Source organism: Acanthochromis polyacanthus, chromosome 13 (assembly GCF_021347895.1).
Source record: "Acanthochromis polyacanthus isolate Apoly-LR-REF ecotype Palm Island chromosome 13, KAUST_Apoly_ChrSc, whole genome shotgun sequence".
NCBI lineage: Eukaryota > Metazoa > Chordata > Actinopteri > Pomacentridae > Acanthochromis > Acanthochromis polyacanthus.
The window spans coordinates 14,166,222-14,179,968 of record NC_067125.1 but is presented as its reverse complement, the minus strand read 5'-3'; the positions used below and the strand labels follow the sequence as shown (position 1 = coordinate 14,179,968).

The 13,747-nt window shown below is 41.2% G+C and overlaps 1 protein-coding gene across 1 annotated transcript; it reads left to right on the top strand.

Moving 5' to 3' along the window:
* The first annotated feature begins 361 nt into the window (after positions 1–361).
* On the top strand, positions 362–11,896 carry barx2 (BARX homeobox 2). Its single transcript, XM_022190330.2, has 4 exons — positions 362–843; positions 5,855–6,170; positions 9,015–9,099; positions 10,281–11,896. Exons 1-4 carry the CDS (start codon positions 657–659, stop codon positions 10,563–10,565), a joined length of 873 nt encoding a protein of 290 aa, XP_022046022.1. The 5' UTR covers positions 362–656; the 3' UTR covers positions 10,566–11,896.
* The last annotated feature ends 1,851 nt before the right edge of the window (positions 11,897–13,747 follow it).

The window sequence follows — 13,747 nt, the reverse complement described above, 5'->3', positions numbered from 1 at the left end:
CAATACCGAAAGACAACGAGGCATTTGAAACACAGACGCGATGTTTGTGAACTTGAAATAAACTACAGCCACAGACCTCTTTGAATAATAATATTAGATTTGAAGTAGTCTATATTAGTTTAGATGTGGGATTTTGATTATGACAGTTTTGATTCTGAAAATAGGACCTAACTTGGACGAAAGAAAGAATTTTTAGATTAAGAAATTGTGCGTCATTTGGAAAAATAATCCCATGGAGATACAAGTTTATGTGTTTTTGCTTCTTCTTCTTCTTTTTTTTTTTTTTTGGTGAGACGCGTTTGGGAGGTGGCCATGTGTATGTACAGTATATGAGATTGTAAGAGAGAGAAAGAGAGAGAGCGAGCAGATGCAGCAGTGGAGATGGTTTATATAGCAGGGGGTGTGCGCACACATCGCACTCACTTCATGACCACTGTGGCGCAGTGCGCAGCTCAAGTTGAAGGCTGGCTGCCGATCTTCACCACGACACTTCAGGGAAAGCTAAACTGCGTTTAACAAGACACGCAATGAGTTATTTAAACCTATGAACTCCACTAGTCGTCTCTCCAGACGATTCAGCCTGCATACGCTTAGACATTATTACTGAACAGACACATTGCGCAGCGAAAGTAACGCACGGCGCACAGGGACAGATCATGCACTGTCAAGCCGAGCTGAGGCTCTCCTCCCCCGGGCAGCTGAAGGCTGCCAGGCGACGCTACAAGACTTTCATGATTGACGAGATCCTCTCCAAGGAGACTTGTGATTATTTCGAGAAACTTTCTCTGTACTCGGTGTGCCCTTCGCTCATTGTTCGACCGAAGCCTCTTCATTCATGTTCGGGTAAGAGCTCTCAGTTTTATCAACTAATTAAGAAAGAAGCTTATTAGTTTAAAGGAGATTACAGGCTGAAGGTAATTTTTACACGTGGAAATTGTGACACCTACGCTGTATTAGTATCATATGTTATTTTAATTTGAAAAACACAATTAATTGAAATGGTGCATGACTGAGGAAATGTTATTTTAGGGTGCAAAAAAGTTTATACTCGAACAAGTCGGGTGAACTTGTACGTCTGCATTGAGGTGTACCAGCCGTCATGCTGCTGAAACGGCAAAACTAATGTGCTACCATCTAGCTGAATTTTTTTAAATGATCACTCACCGTGCAAATGAACGTATTGATACCTGCACCAATTCCACGCACCGTTTGCTTAATATGTTATCTCACATTTGCGCAATTGTTTCATTGTGCAATTTAAAATGAATCACAATTAATTTAGGCTCTGTGCAACAGCTGCGACCTCACCTTCTTTATTCTGCAGGCTGCTTTACATTATAAATCACAGCAGCTGAGTGTTAAGGGCTGGAAATCAAAGACGTGCACTGGAGTAAGTGATGCTTGAGGGCTTTTGCTGGGCGCAACATGACAGAAGACTGAACTGAGCACTTACACACAGAAGCCCACAAAGAAGCAGTAGGCCAGATAAGATAGAAAAATGTCACTCTAGAAGCCCTTTGTAATTAAACTGTAACCTTCAGTCTATTTGATCTAATTTGCTTTGATTAACATGTGTGTTGTGCTAAGCCAAAGGCCTCCCGTAATGAATTGTGCTGCTGCTGGACACTGACAGAGTGAAGGGCTGGATTTTCTGAGTATGCCAGCCAAAACAAGGCAGAGCTGTTTGCAAGAAATATGTATTTTACACTGTAGTCAGTAGACTCAGAGTACAAAAACACTGATTAAATATAAATAATACAGCATATTAATATATATTGACTAGTACTGGATGAAATACGGGGCATTGTAATTTTAAATTACCAAAATCAGTAGGGTTTAATGCTGTTTCTTTTAGACGTTAACTATTTTCCTTCTATTTTTGTTCTTTTTTCCCCCTCATTACCTATGCTATTATCAGATAGATAGATAGATCACTTATGAAAGCCGCCCATTCCCATTAGACATGTCTTGTCCTTACTAAAAGTTAACAAAGTATAATATGACAAAGCTCAGATGGCACATTATATTATCTTATCATAACAAAACCTCTTGATTGCCTCTTAATTGTACATCCAGATGAATCCAAACAACTCAAAGTCCACTGCACGCTCAAGTAACCATTAAGATAATTGCTCCAAAGTCTGAAATAATAGCCACTGCAATTTGATGATGACAGCGATGGGTGGATAAAAATAGGGACAGCGATTCCCTCATCCCTCGGATATGGGTTGCTGTATGCTAGAGGGCACTATGACTGAGCTTTGGCACCCCTCTGTTCGGATGGATAGAGTAACCCACCCTGCATATTAGAACACTGTGCCCACCACTTATTTGTAGCTGCGGGGGTGTGAGACACAGTATATTCCCCAACATCAATGGCTTTAAGTGCTTGATATAGAAGCTGGCAGGCTTATAGGTCCTGGGCCAAAGAGAGGTGGCTGGCCCCTGCTTGGCCCCCGGACAGTGAAAGTTGACTTCTTCATTCTGCTAAGGAGGGGATGTTATAACCTCCTGCTGCCAGTGGAGGCCGCTGGATGACAGTGATCCCAATAATGCGGCCTTAAGGAGTCCCTAACAAATATATTGCTGCTTTTACGCACATGCCACTCAAACATACCAGCTCCGTGTTCGTCCCGCGTGTTCTGTGGGATTTTTTTTGTGAATCAAGTTTTCTCTAAATCCTTATGTCAACTGCAAAATGAAATACACACCTTGCTTTTAATTCCTTGTCAGTTGCAGCAAGAGACAGAGACAATGAGGCCTGACCTGGTGCTGAACAGACGTAATGGCAGGTTACGATATTTCATTTGGCGTCCCATCTCTCAGCAGGACTCAGGGAAGGGCTTTTAGTGGTGGTTTCTGGAAGAGGTGAGAGAGATTAACATCAACTGTGGTGTAATCTCACCTGACAGGAGAATGAAAAATAAAAACAGCAAAAAAAAAAAAAAAAAAAGGAGTGTGCAAAGCCTGAGGGCTGCTGCACTGCTTTGGTACATGCTGAGAGCTTATAGGAGAAATCTTAGTGAGCAAAGGGGTTTTCATCCCATCTTAAACCCTAATCCGCTGCAGACAATAAAGTCTCCCATTAAGCATAAAGTCGACTTGAGAAGGTTGATTACACCCTTGTCAACACACACAGGCAAGTATGCACACACACACACACAGGGACAAAATGTGCACACATCTTCCATCTTCGCTTAAGGATTTTGTTTGACAGCCTGACATCTCCCTGTCATTCCAGTACTGCCATCAGATTTCTCCGTCTCTAAAATGGATAAGCAATAAATCAGCCCTAAAAGTAGTTTATGCTGGGCTGATTTCTGCTGCCACTTGTGCGGATCAAGTTTCAGATTTACTCGAGCAGCTAACATTTTTTATTGCAATTCTTTTTACTGAGCGCTTGAGAAGTTTATTTTGAGAAATTACCATGACAGTCACACTACTGCAAAAACTTCACTCAATTTCTTTAATCTTTCATGTCCTAAAAGTGAATAAGTCTCAATAAAGCATTGAGCCAAGACTGATCAGGAAAAACCTGTTTAATTGAGCAGCTCTGCAGTTGTCGGCAGAAAGTTTATAAGCAAAACACAAGAAAAGTTCACGTACACTCGTCATAGCCAAGCGATGAATCATCCATTCCAGTTTTGCATTGAAAAAAAAGAGTGAGAGAAGAAGTGTAAATGTTACGAAGGGGGAGCAGATGGTTAGAGGAAATGCAGTACACCACTTAAAAGTTGTGGCCAGGATGCTATTTGTCAGTTGTACAAATAACATTTCCTTCTTCTGTTAACAAAAATATGACAACTAATAGGGTTTGTTTGAAAAGAATTCCATCATCATAACTGCGGTGTCAATAGAGAAAGCAGTTGGTATTAAAAGAAAGGCTTAACAAACTGCTCTTCTTGATCTATTCTTAGCAGGTATGTCTTCTGTAATGGTTACTATAAGCACTTGTGCAAGTCCCTACATTCCGTCTGTGATTATCAAGAGTATCAGTGTGCTTTTGCATGGGGCTGAGTTGCACTCTTGCAGCTACTCAAACAGTTTATTTGTAGACTATTGACAGGACACTGGCACTTGTCAACAACATGTCAGAGAGATGGTTTCGCTGTCAGTGGAAAGTCACCACGGGGGCTGACATTTCCCTCTTTGCTCTCTCTTTTTCCTTCTTTCTCTCTCGTACTCCCTCTGGGGGACTGTCCGGAGACACCTTCAAGCTTTTTGCTGACAGGAGATTTCCTGACAGTTGTGAAGACAAACTGAGGCGTGCTCAATCCTTCGGAAAGGCGTGAGTGACGCTGTCCCTCCACTTTTGTGCCATTCCATCAATTACGATTCAACAAGTGTTTGCGTAAAATTCAGAGTATAAACCTTCGTTCAGATGATTCACTGAAAATCATTAATACAGATGTGACATACTGTCAGAAAGACTGAAAACAATATAAATGGAAACATAAACGGAGAGCATGAGCATACAACCAGAAAGAAAGGGGTCTTCTTGTCTAGACTTGTTGCAATACCAGCAATCTAACATTGGAGGATTAGTGATGACCTCAGTGCCTTACCATGATGTCATGATAAGCCCAAGGCAGCGTCTGGTGTGTGTGTGTGTGTGTGTGTACACATGTGTGAAGAGTGACTGTGGCTACCTGCATGCAGTACTTATGCTCCTCATGCTTGACTTGCATCTCATAGTGGGGTTTTGCTTTGAGTTTGTGCACAGTTTACACGCGTAAGCCTCTGTATTCATTCCTCACTGTTCTGTAAGATTAGACAGCCAGACATGTTGCACCTTCTTTTCTATGAGTGTATTCACTTCTTTTATTCTTCACCTTTGCTCCACATATGTTGCAGTTGATCTTGGCCAACGCAGAAACTCCTAGAAGTAATGAAACTGACAGAGTTTTTTTATTTTTATTTTTGTGTTTTCTGGTGTACATGTGTGTCTAGTTTGTCTGCTGGTTGATGAGGAGCTCAAGGAGACAGATCTACCACAGACAACCAGGACACACATGCTCCATTGCATGTGTGTCTCTTTTTATCATCCTCTACATCTTCCTCATCCTCCCCCATAATCCCCCCTCGTGTCCTCTGCACTGCTCCTTATCAGGCCATGCATCACAGCCTGCACTGTGCTCAGCTTGCCTGTAAATTTTGGTTTATGGATTGGTTCAATATTTGAAGCTGTGAGGATTTTTCTGGAAGATGTTATATTCACTTTGGTTGACCCGCCGCATCCTCTCTGCCAACCTCCAGGTCTCCATCCCTCCCGCCCAGGCTCCAGACAAGTGCTGCTTTTTTTATTGATTCTGGCGTCTGCTGCTTCTGTCTGCTCTGATAAAGAGCAAAAATGTGTGTGTGTGTTTGTATAGAGCTGCATGAAAGAGTGAGGGAGAATTCAAGAGGGAGAGAAAAAAAGTTTATTAGTTGAACAATGTTTGATTTAGGTTTTAGATTTTATTACAGCTCATTCTGTCTCTTAATGTGTGTGTGTGTGTGTGTGTGCATCAGGGTCAGTGTGTGTATGAGGTGGTTTGTGTTGGGAAGCCGGTTAGTGTTTAACAGCCTCTGAAAAATAATCATTCATTCGAAGGGTTCAGAGGATCAGTGTAAAACACAGCATGCGTCATTGGGATCACAGCCCTCTACATGGAGGAGGTCAAAACCAAAACACTTTTCACGGCAAACAGTGGTCAATTAAAAATGAACCTGTCCCGGGAATTACAGCCGGTCGATAACGGTACAACCAAGGTGACTGAGGAGTTCATGAGAGCTCACTAAAAACTTAACGGTGATTCAGAGTGAATGTAACCACTGCACTTTAAAGCATTTCTTTATGTCCCTGCTCCTCCAGGCTCCTCGTCACTACGTGCCTACCCCCTCCTCTCGGTGATCACGAGGCAGCCGCCCAACCTGCCCCCCCACCTCCCTCAGCCGTCCTCCCCGGGCTCGGTCCACTCGCACCTGCCCCTGCTCTCCCCGCAGCATCCGCGATGCTCCGAGCCCTCGCCCAGCCAGACGCCCCTCAGCATCAGCAGCGAGTCGGACACTGAGCGCAGCACGCCCCGCCTCAAGAAGCCACGTCGCAGCCGCACCATCTTCACCGAGCTGCAGCTGATGGGCCTGGAGAAGAAGTTCCAGAAGCAGAAATACCTATCCACACCTGATAGGTCAGTACAGTTCAGACGCTCACATATGATTGCATTGATTCTGTTTGATAAGAATTAGAAGTCTGTACAGGAAAACACACCTACACACACACACATGCACAGTGACAGCTACTGGACTACATAAAGGCAAATGAGTGAAGAGTGATAAATCAGGAATGCACCTGGAGGTTTAGTGACTAGGCGACATGAAAGAGAGCAAACCACTGATGTGTTAAAGGTAACAGATGCAAGGTTATTAAATCTATCGGAGTCACTCGCCTGTAACGCTTTGACGATCCGCAGAGCTTGCGCTGAGCACATTTTGAAAGCACAGAACACGCCCGACACACACAAGTGCATTCACAAAGCCACAGATGCAATTATCAAGCAGTGGTTAACCTAACATCATAATTTTTGATTTATCCTGTGGGGGGAATGTCTCATGTAATGTGAATTTGTCCACGCCAGAGCATTACCTCAGCATTCTAGTTGAGACAAGACTAACGTTTTAACCCTGAGCACTCGAACAGCAAAAAGCCCCAACAAAGAAACACTGACTTATTCAGGAAAGCGGGGACAGTGGCCAACACAAGCAAAAAGAGAATGTATTACACTGATTTACTGCCAATCATTTCACACATGTGCAGGTGGATATAAAGTACATTTAGCTTTCTACAATAAGATGAAGTAATCTATATGTTAATATCTGTGTCTTTAAGTTCCATTCTGTGGGTCATTTTTGGGACCTGACATGAGGTTAGACCATATTTTCCAGTTTTATTGTTGACCTCACTTTTATACTTGGCCTGCAGGCTACTTTTCCATTAAAACCCAGAATAGTATTGAACCATGGATGGTGTAAAAAAGCTTTCCTTCACATTTACAGTAGAAATTTTAGACTGCTTGTGAACCTTTGTATCAAGTAAAGTTTGCCTTTTTGTGCAGCCTACGTCCCATTATGAATGTTCCATATGCAGATACAGAGTGGTGGTTTAAAAAAAAATATAAGCAGCTTTATGTAGAATATGTTCATGCGGTTAGACATGCAAATTAGTACTCTTTCTACACAGATGTCACAAACATTGTCACCTTTTCTGCAATGTATATGCTCACCACATCTAATATGAAAAGACATTTGGATATTTGGAAGAAACCAGATTTATTTGTCGTTCCATTTACATCCCATCCGTGGGGATAACTCCCACGATGCATTATTAAATGTATCACATCTTGGCTTGCCCGGAGCCACTGGAAAGCCGCCATGCCTCATCTTAAAGAAGAGGCCTCGAGGCAGAGCACAACTCAGTGATCTAAACCAACCACCCATATGAATATCGTCCTGTCAAAATATCTGATTCTGACACCGTGTTGAAAATTAATTAAATACCCAGCTGGTGGAAAAACATCAACAGAGAAAATCCCCTTTTATTGCCTCACATCAAAGGTGTGGCATGCTCCCCACTTTGGTTTGTTGTGATCCAAAGATAGCTTAACTCTTCTCTTCCTTTTCTTGGCGCGAAACCGCTGCGATCTTGAAGTGAGAATATGTCTGTGGGCGGGTGGAACCAAAACCAAAAATACCTGGGAAAAAAAAAAAGACTCTTAATTATTTATGTCATAGGGACATAATGATTTTATGCAGTTTCCAATTATGATAATTAGCGCCTTAATAATCATCACTGTCATCATCCTTACCATCATCCTCTTCCTCATCATCATTAAAGGGTATTCAGTTACACCCAAGATTCCCCTGTGAAAAGGGTGCAGATTCTGACCTGGAGGGAGAAACTTAAATATTGTTTCTACTGCAGTATGTGTGTAGTTTCTCTACACTGAGAACTAATGACCATAAATAATTGGGGTATTTTCCTTTTCTGCAATTCCTTTTCCTTGCCTCCAGTTGTTGCCCTATGACAGACTGGCCCGTGTATGATAGTGAAGTCTGAGAGACAGTTTGATTGCCTGCATGTCTGGTGTTTTTTGAAGCACGCGCACACATAAAACACACCAACACACACACACACACACAGCTCTTCATGTAAGGTAGCAAGTTATGTAGACAGCCCCATGAATCTCAGGGGTTCTTTTGTTGCTCTGCTTTTTACATTTTGTTCACTGCATGCCTCCATCTCGGCTTCCACTTTCACCATCAAATGAAAGTCAGCCCCTTTCCCTCGGGGGTTGGTGGACGTGAAGAAACCCTTCATGCGACTGTTAAAGACCTTGAGAAGAGCAGAGCAGGGAAGAGGAAATCTCATTTAAAAACAGAAAAGGAGAAAAAATCCCTCAGATAACCACTCCTTTCCTTTACAAATGGATGCCTTGTTCACTTTATCTGTCCCTTCCTGAGGTTTCGCATTACACGCCAACCAATAGCCCTGTTAGTCATGGATCACCACATGTGGTGGATGCATTCAGAATTTCTCCAACAGCCCCAATCATCCAGCTACAAGTGCTGTGATTGGATTACTAATCTCGGTACAGATTTTTCAAACACCACTTCCTTAGCTGCAGGTGTGCAGACTCGAGCTACTGGCATAATCTTTGATATGACATTCACAGACAGAATTAAGGGTTTAAGTGCGGTCTTATACTGTATTTAAGTCTGCAGAGCTGGGAACCTTTAGGCATGAAACTGCACCATATACTTGTTGCAAGAGACGACAATTACTGTCAAGATTGCTATCATTACTGTCCTTTCCTGTTAGCTGGAGAAAATGGACAGATCCTGAACAGCGATGAAAGAGATTTTTAAAGCACGCGAGTGATATGATGTGGAGTTTGAGTAGGTTCCAGGAAGCTAATGCAAAAACTACAATAAAGAATGCAACTAATGTGCAGCTTGTTTCGTTTGTGATTCTGCAGGTTAGACTTGGCTCAGTCCCTCGGCCTCACACAGCTTCAAGTGAAGACATGGTACCAAAACAGACGCATGAAGTGGAAGAAAATGGTAAGTAACAGTGCTGCCGTAACTCCTGGCATGTCTGGGAACAATGGGCGGTATGCAAGAACAATTTTGCATTTGTCTCCTACACCACTCAGTTTTTTAAAAATAAAGTTTGCTTGCACAAGTCAGATTGACCAAACTCTCTTACTTGGATGTACTCATTTTAAATTGGTTGTTTAGCAGAGTCAGTACTGGTAGTGGAGAGCCAGAAATAATGAGAAAATATTGCCGTTACAGTTGCCAGTGATATGCTGTGTTATTATAGTAGCAGTGTTAAATGCTAAAAATGAATAATAACTTTGCCAGTGCCTTTAAGTGGCACAAAATCCCCGAAGCAGCTGTCGAAGTGAGAGAGTTTTCAGTAACTGCTGTTTTTGATTAAACTTGTGTGCCACGATATAAAAAGAAAAATCCAAATGTCTCAAAAAAAATCTTTAATTAGCAAGCCTCGATTATGAAGTGAGCAGAATTTCAATTAAATTTATATATATTTTCTATTTAAATGAAACCATGCAACTTTTATGTCTTTTTTTTCTTTTCATTTTTCATTTTTTTTTTCTAAATCTGTGTGGAGAAATGGAAATATCCTCTCTCATATGACAAGGTTGGACCACTTGAGGGTTTTGTTTTTGTATTTCAAAGAAAATTGCACATTCAGTGAAACTAGTGAATGGCACTAATTCCTTTAAATCACTTGTACGTGCCACTTGAGAATAAATGAGTCAGTATAAGTGGCTCTTGCATGAGTGGCAATACTGGTTAGAAAGAGGTGGAGGAAAAATCCTCTGAGCAGCTATTTCTTTATTGTTTTTGTCATTCTTGACAAGTTTTACAACCAAAAACACTGCTATAATTTCATTGCTAACCAAGTGTTGCTAGAATTATTGTCACTATAATAATGAGAGAAGCAAATGGTAGATAGCAATATGGCAGGGAGGGAGGGTGCGGAAAGGCAAAGTGTGTGTGACTGATGATGACGGCAGTGAGAGCAAACACTTTTGTAGAGGGGTCAACAAGTCGGAGAACAAAAAAGACCTGAAATCGTTAAAGATAAATGAGTGCACAAGGCGCAGCCAGCAGCAATATGTCTTCTCTTAATTACTATAATAGCAAGCGTTGCCTTTGACTTCTGCTGCCATTTATTACCAGAGCAGTCCACTAAGGCTGTCTGTGTATTATTCTAGGTGCTCAAAGGAGGTCATGAGGCTCCAACTAAGCCCAAGGGAAGACCTAAGAAGAACTCCATTCCCACCACGGAGGAAATTGAGGCCGAAGAGCGAAGAATGAAGATGGAGGAAGAGGACAGGATGAGGAGGGCGGCCGAGGAAGTGGCGCTCGCTCAAGGAGGAGATGCATCTCAGCTGGAACCTCAAGATCTCAGTTCAGAAACTCACAATCCAAATGGAGCTAAGGAGGGATCTGAGCGAGAGCTGCCACTCCTTATGTCAGAAACTCACGCAGCCAGCTAAGCAAGAACAAACCAACCAAAGACTAATGCCAACCTGAATACAAATAGTGCCTCAGGATCACTGTAAAAAGCCTGCGTGGTGTTTAGAGCCATTTTGCGTTAGCAGTTTTGGATTGGATGCACGTTTGTGGCGTCCGGTCTTTAGCCAGTGTAGCCTTGTATTTTTTGTCTACTGGAACATGTGCCATACAAACAGCTAACCTACACGACTGCACTGTGGTCCATAGAATAAGGAGTGTAAATCTGTCCAATCCAAACAGGTCAGGCAAGCCTTAATCACAACATAGTGACATGTATCATGCATCATCACGTTATTGTGCTTTTCAACTGTGAGAGGTCACATACGACTCTCAGTTCTCAAAAGCTGCCAAAATATCAAACATTGCCTTACTGTGGTGTATCTATATATCTTTGTATTACAAATCCCTGACAAAAGCTGATATACGAAATGGCTACAGTGCCTTGTTAGTCTCAGAGGAAAGCTTTTAAAGTGTTGATAAAATCACCATCAAATGCAGTATATTTTTTACAGTTATTTCTGATTATGAGTGCCGTTATTCGGAGACAGATTTGTACAGTTTAGAAAAGGGAAACGTCTGTGTTTTATTTTGGCACAAACTTGTTCATTATTTGCTCTGCAAAGCTTTCATTTTTACTTTATTCGAAGCTGAAAGTCAATATTTCTGACAAGACATACACTGTAACATACTGTAGAAATATGTATAAAGTATAAAATATATGGTCTTTTGGATATATATGTAAAACAGTATTTTTAATTGCTCTTTTAAATTGGATTAAAATAGTTTATATGTATAATGTTTCAGCCGTCCCTGATTTTTTTTCTCTCTTCTTTCACCGGAGTCAGGATGACTTTCAGCCACGAGGGCACTAAGACTCTTAAGCCGTCGTGATTCACAGAGGGAATAAATCATAGCCTGTGCCAGAGATACACAGCAAACGTTGAACATTTAAAATCTCAAAGACGTTTTCAGCCTGCAGGCTTTGCATGAGTACACCAATCGGTATGTTCGACCTGCATTAACAAAACACTGTCTTTAACGGCCTGTCAGTGACTTCTCTATTGCCTTCGAAGTCTGCTCTGTGTCCTCTCAAAGATTTGTAATTTTAAAGAGTTTCACTTTTTAGAATTATACAGATTTATTTTTTATTTGTCATTGTTTCATATGAAAAGTGCAGTATTTTTCTGATGTAAATAATGCTTGTTTGGTAAGCTTGTTTGCTGTTTTTTTAGGTTTGTGTAAAATTATTTTTACTATATACAAGTGTGTGTTTATGTATTTAAATACACTTAATAAAATATCTATCATTTAACTTCTGCTTGGTTTTATTATGGTGTGCACATGCTTTGATTTGGTTTTGTCAATGCAGTGCTGTCATCACTTGATATTCCGATCTTCGGATTAAACCTTGAACTTCAAATGTCAAATGCTTTGCACTTTTTTTGCAACCGCATGTGCAACCAGAACATGTGCTTGCTTGTTTTTTTTTTTTGGCAAATGCAACGACAACAATTCATCAGCTAATTAAAGCATCCTACAGGATCCTTTCATATGAATTTCCAAAGCACTGTCACGTCATGCCAAGCGTGTGTAAATCAAGCAGTTACAGTAGCTGTGGCAGGTTGAAGTTCAGGCAGATCCATTACTGATGGAGCTTTTGAGGATGTATTAGCTCGAGTCAAAGTTCACCATAAATCACATTCAACTGAACAAAGCATTTAAGCACTCTGTGTTGTGACATTTATCATCTTTATCTGTACAGTGAACATGATGGCCTCGAGAACAAATAAGGGCTCCTCCGTGTCCCAAGTGTGGAACATTCTAAGGTGTATTTTTTCTGACTGATACTGGACACGGATGATTTCTAAAGCAAACAGCACACGTTAGCACTGAGTAATGTGTGCCGTGCTTTAACGCCTTGTGTAAACACTCTAAGTATGTTTCAAGTATTCACCAGCAGACGCCACCACACTTCTGGAAAGAATGACTGCCAGTTTTACTTTTTTCAAAATCTGTTAATAAATCAAAGGCATTTTATATATATATATATATATATATGTGTGTGTGTGTGTGTGTGTGTGTGTATAATGCCACAGTTGTAAAGATTTGGCTTATTCTTAGTTTTGCTGTGCAAGTATGGGAAACAGAACAGAGACCCATTCTTATGTATTTTTTTTTCATTTAAGAATGCGTTTTCTTTGATTGTCTTGTTGTACTGTGTTTGCAAGTTTTTTCTTAAAATCTAAAAGTCATTTCTGATTAGTTCGCCATTCCCCCGTCACCCTAATTGGCAGCACAATCATCATTTCAGCTTAGGTGATTAAACAAAGGTGAATACGTACATTCATGAATGGGAAATAGGGCCAACAGAACAACTGTCAAAAATGACGGAAAATGTTATGAAAATACAATTTTTTAATGGCACTACTAAAATAGTTAAAAACCAGTATTGTTGAAAGTAGACTGAAAGCATTTTCTAGTAGTCAATCTTAATACTAACCTTAATGAAACCTGTCACAGCAGCACATATGTATAATCTGCTCTGAAAAATGGTGTGCATGGTTTCCTTCAAACAACGCAGTGCTTTCAGTATCATCATCTTAGTTATTGCCATTTAATTGTCCCCACTGCTTAAACCTCACCGAACAAGTCCAACTGCCTGGTTCTGGTACACATCTTGTATTAAGACAGAACCTGAATTTATGGTAGCAGCTATTGGTGCACACAATGGCAAACTGTTCAGATCATATTAAACATCGATTACTCAAAATTGGCTGTACAATTTGCCAAGCTTTAAAGAATGAGCTGTGACTCAGCTTCACCACCTGGTTGAATTAAGACTATAATAACAACAGCTTTTGGAAATGGTACAGTGTATCTGCGTTAATTGGAGGGAATGAGTGCAAACATTTTCCTATTAAACATCCTTGTGAAAACAGAGGCCCTGGCTGGCAGGCAGGGAGGCAGGTCTTCAAGGAACCACATTTAGCAAGCCTCCACAGGCTGAGGAGCCCCTCCAGGCTAATTGTTGTGTGGCGAGGTAAGGAAGACTTCCAGAAACAGCCCTGCGGTGAGACACTGGCGGCCTAATTGGAGAACCTGTTATTTTCTTGCAGGCCCAAGTTCAGCTGTAGGTCACCGGAGTGGAGTGGTGTCAACCCTG